The sequence below is a fragment of the Carassius gibelio genome, chromosome B24 (genome assembly GCF_023724105.1).
Source record: "Carassius gibelio isolate Cgi1373 ecotype wild population from Czech Republic chromosome B24, carGib1.2-hapl.c, whole genome shotgun sequence".
NCBI lineage: Eukaryota > Metazoa > Chordata > Actinopteri > Cypriniformes > Cyprinidae > Carassius > Carassius gibelio.
Window position 1 is genome coordinate 612,019 of NC_068419.1, and position 5,425 is coordinate 617,443.

The window sequence follows — 5,425 nt, forward strand, 5'->3', positions numbered from 1 at the left end:
TAGTATGTGAAACAGAACACAGTACATAGCGATAAACACTTGCTAATATTACACCACACAGTTATCACCTCAGAAACATTGTATTTTATTTTTAATTATTATTTTTAGATCAGTTTTTTGTAAATTTGTGTCAATTTTTTTTTATAAATGAATCAGTTTCAGTGAAAAACCTAAATTATATATATATATTAAGAATGCAAATATTTGAATACAAAAACAAACTGTAAATATTTATAAATACTAATCAAGATATATATATCTGTAAATATTTAAGAATGCAAATATTTGTAAATAAAAATTGAGATGTACATATTTGTAAATAATTAATAATGAAAATATTTGGACAAAATCATAAATGTTTTTAAATAAAAAAAATAATGTAAACATTTGTTAAAAAAAAATAAAAAAAATTTTTTAATAAAAAATAAGAATGGAAAAATTTTAATATCTATAAATAAAAAAGGAGATTTGTTAAACATCAAGTCAATAAATTTGTAAAAAAATACATTTAAAATGTAAATCAAAATGGTAACTAAATAGAAAACAACATTTGAAAGTTAATATGAAAGTAAATATTTGTAAACAAACAGTAGATATGTGTATAAATCTAAATATAATAGCAAAAAATGTAAACATTTGTAAATGATCAAGGATATAAATGCATACATAAAGTGTAAATATTTATATAAATAAAACAAAAAATTTAAATATTTGTAAGACTTCCTAAAATGAACTAGTAAGGACAGAAAATAATGTTAGGACTTAAAATAAACACGTTCCCTCCTGCATATGTAAATTTTAACCTAAAAACATCTTGTTAAATAAATAAAAAGAAAACAGCTCATAGACAGCTCCATTTGTCATCGACCTCAGGTTCTGCGTATAAAACATTATTATAAAGTGCTGGAGCGATAATTCATAATTGATGAGACGAAGAGCAGAGGAACAGATCAGATCTCACTTACTCTCGCCAAACGAATCTCACCGCAGCACTTTCCTCATTAGTCTTCTCTAATTAATAGAAGGGACTTTATTACCTTCTCTGAGTGTTTTGCCTGTAATCACACAGATTGAATCAAAGCGGGAGCCGGATCGTTTGTTTTAATTAGGAGTTCAGCTGTAGAAGAATAAACACTGCACGCATTATCTGCACATTTACTGTAACACAGTGTTGGATTCAAGGTTATTGCAAAAAAAAAAAAGCATTCATAGGATATTTTTGGACTGTAAATGAACATTAGAATAAAAACTGTTGTAATTGAAGTACTAAAATTGCTAAATAGAAATTAATAAATAAATTCCAAAATGGAATTAAGACTTAAATTAAATAAAGCAAAAGTTACTAAACTTAAACTAAAATAATATAATATTAAATATGATTTTTACTTATGAATTTGTGACATTAATAAAATTACTTAAAAAAAGAAAAATTATATATGTACCTGTATTATTAAAAAACCCAAAAGCATATAGCAAAATGACAATTAGCAAAAAATTTATAATACAAAAAAATATTCAGAGATTATTTAAATATATTAAGCAATGCAATTACTAACAGGAAATAAATAAAATCATATAATGAAATACAAATGAACTAATTCAACCTCAATAGAAATATTAAATAACAACTAGCCAAAATGGAAAATGCACATAGCAAAATAATAAAAAATGAAACTGAAATGAACATCAAAGCTGAAAACATAATAGTGAAAGCACTGAAAATTGCTAACTGCAAATAAATAAATACTAGAAGTGAAAATAAAAAGTTATCAAAAATAAATGAAACCCAAATAGAAATATTTGTATACATTTCAGACTAATAAACATGGCTAAAGCACATGACAAAACTGCTAAACATGTAAATACAATTACATGAAAAATTAAAAATATAAAAATAAAATCTGATTTAGGGTGGGTTTTGTGACATTTTCCCTTATATCTGTAAAAAGCAGTCATTGTTTCTGTGTGTGTGTGTGTGTGTGAGTGTGTGTGTGTGTGATGTTTTGTTGTTTTACTGCATCTTTCCTAATGTCCTCGATCTCACCTCGAGTAGCAGAGGATGCGGTTGCCAGGCGACCGTTAGTTACCCGTTGTTAAGGTCAAATGATGTGCTGCAGCCCCTCCCCCCTGCGTATCCCAGAATGCTCTTCTGCAGAGAGTCCTTCCCAGCGGAGCCACATGTGATCAGAACACGTGTGTGTGTGTGTGTGTGTGTGTCTGTGTGTGAGAGAGCGAGTGTGTGTGTGTGTGTGAGTGTGTGTATCATATCAGGACACAACTCTGTATAATGACATGGGTATGACACAGGTATTACAAGGAGAGGGTTCTTATGAGGACATAACCCATGTCCCCATTTTTCAAAACACTTATAAATCATACAGAATGAGTTTTTTTGAGAAAGTAAAAATGCACAAAGTTTCCTGTGAGGGTTAGGGTTAGGTGTAGGGTTGGTGAAGGGCCATAGAATATACAGTTTCTACAGAATAAAAACCATTACACCTATGGGATGAACACACTTTACACAAAAACAAACGTGTGAATGTGTGTGTGTTTGTGAGGTGTTTTCAGATCTGCTGTGGTGTGTGTAGGTCTCATCCGTCTGCAGGAGCTCATTAAAGCTCCGTCCAGATACAACATCCGTCTGAAGATCCGGCAGCTCTCCGCCGACACCAAAGACGCCAAACCTCTGCTGAAGGAGATGAAGAAAGCCAAGGAGTTCCACGTCATCTTCGACTGCAGCCACGTGATGGCGGCCTGGATCCTCAAACAGGTCCTGCTCTGTTTCATTCTGTTAGAGAGGCATTTAATGAGTTAAGATCAAGTTACTGTACTCGGCTTGAGACTCCATGAATATGAACTAAAATGTGCTTTTAACAAACCATCTCTGCAGAATATCTTTCAAGAAATGCATATCTTACGCACTTTTTGGAGAAATCACATTTTTTTTAACAAATAATATGTGTGTGTGTGTTCTTAAGAATATTTTACAAGGATTTGACAAATGATTTAGAGAAAGCTTACATTATTTTAAGAAATAAAAATGTGGTGTATTTTTGAGAATGTCTTAAGAGTTTTTCAAGATTTGCACTTTGTTGTTAGAGGGATCTTAAATGATCTTCTGAAAATACAATCACCTGAAGTTTTTCAAGAATTGCACTTTTTGTGAACTTAATAAAAAAGAAACTTAAGAAAGAAAACCTAAAATATCTTATCATGGAATACAGATATGATGTAAATTAAAACTAATATTTTCTCAGATAAATATGTGATTTACTTATGAACATTTTTGAAAATGTAAGAATTTTTCAGGAATTTTAAAAGATCTTTTTTTTTTACATTTTTGAGAACATCTAAATAATTTGTCAAGAACTGCACTTTAGGAAATATTAAATTACAAAATAAAATTTAAAGCAATACAAATTTGATATACTTCATATTTCAAGAGTTTTTTTAAATACTTTGAGAAATCCTAATATTTTGTGATGTACATTTTTGAGAGCATCTGAAGAATTGTTCATGTATAGCAGTGTTAATTTCGTTGACTAAATATTTTCGTCATTATTTTCGTCACGAATATATTTTTGCGGACGAAAACGAAACGAAAACTAAAATAGAAGGCACTGATGGAGACTAAAACTATGACTAAATTGATTGACATTATCGTCAACGAATAAAGGACGAGACGAAAATAGACTGTGACGAAAATCAAATCAGCAGATGGGAGAGATGCGAGGAATGAACAAAAGAACCAGCAAAACAGAACAGACTGCATGAGAGAAGAGAACCAATCCGAGCCTGACTTATTGAGACGTGAAGCGAAGGTTTTCAGTTTTTAAATGAGCTCCCGGGAAGACGGCATTCGAAGAGGTAATGTCCAAAAGAGCGACAAAATGTCCACAGCTCACTTCACGTTTGACGACGAACAAAACAAAACAAAGTGTAAAGCACGCGGAGCGCTCATTCGTGGCAAGAACACAACCAATTTGAAAAGACATTTACAGACGAGCCACCTGGACATTTTCTCAAATGTAATTTTACAACGATGTTCTTTTGTTTATTGAGCTAAGCAAAATTGGAAGACTGCAGTGCGTAGATGTTGTAGCATTAAATATTACGAACTGAAAAGTAATGTAAAATAGCCCCTTCTTCAAGTTAGATGAGCGCACAATACTAATACGTAATATTATGATACATACATTTGATTAATACTAATGTTTAGTATATTTTATAATGTTCTACTTGTTGACAATATCACAAATATTTCTATATTAGTCATGTGAAACGTGACTGTTCACATCCTATCATTATACATACTAATCTAGCAATACTGTAGTATTTAAAACATACAATATTGCTAGACAAATGAATACCTTATAAAATCTTGTTACTTTTTTTATCCACCTAATTTACTTTAAATGTATGCACTTATTGTTCAGCTCAGCTGTAAGCTTTAAGGTCCTGGACCTAACTTTTATTTTTCTTTTATTGATGGTCAGTTGGCAGCTAGTTATTGTTTATATTATCATGACAGTGTTTGTTGCTGCATAAAAGCTTTTGAATCGAAATAAAGACACAGTTGTGTTGAAATAAAGTTGAATTTGTGTTTTATATATTTTGGTTAAGTTTGTTTCCTATACCAGCTGTAAAAAATTGTCTAGTAAATCTGTTATTGATTTTAGTCTTATTTTAGTCGACTAAAATACCAAGCAATTTTAGTCGACTAAAATAAGACTAAAATTAAAACAAATCAGATGACTAAAACTTGACTAAAACTAAAAAGAATTATAGTCAAAAGACTAAGACTAAAACTAAATTAAAATTTAGTGTCAAAATTAACACTGATGTATAGCACTTCTTACAAACGTCTTTGAGAAACTACATTATCTTAAATAAAAATGCAATGCATGTTTTTAAAAACATCTTCTTAACTTGTTTGTAATGGTCTGCTCTCCAGGAGACATGACTAATTAACTAACGAGATCTGGTTTGATGCTGTTTGATGTTAACCTCTCGTCTCTTTCTTCTCATTATCCTTGCGTCCGTGTCTGCATCATGAACGATGAGTGCTGGTCATATTTCACATCTTGAGTCTCGGTGTTAAAAACTCTATTAGTGTGCCATTATTACACAGGCCTCGCAGCCGAGCGGGACGGTAATGAAGCGAGAGTCTGGGCTGAGAGATCTCTGATTAAACATCTCATCTAATCTTAGACGCTTTCAGATCTGTGTCACACTCAGTGTGAGACAATACACACATGTCATATAAATGTCTCATTGTTTAGTAATATCTGTAGAACTGTGATTTTATTTGTGAGAAAAGTGCTTGATCTCATGAAAATCTCCTAATCTATTTTCTGTTTCGTGTGTGTAGTATTCGTTGTACTTTACTAAATTAATAATCTGAAAGAATCAATGTTGGGAATAA

At 31.0% G+C, this 5,425-nt stretch overlaps 1 protein-coding gene across 1 annotated transcript in view; it reads left to right on the forward strand.

The window, feature by feature from the left end:
* Nucleotides 1-5,425, forward strand: part of LOC128013069 (glutamate receptor ionotropic, kainate 2-like) — a 13,732-nt gene that overhangs the window by 5,367 nt on the left and 2,940 nt on the right. Inside the window, exon 4 of the mRNA XM_052595796.1 lies at nucleotides 2,589-2,770. Within this exon, the coding sequence (XP_052451756.1) occupies nucleotides 2,589-2,770 (182 nt within the window). The remainder of the gene's footprint in view (nucleotides 1-2,588; nucleotides 2,771-5,425) is intronic.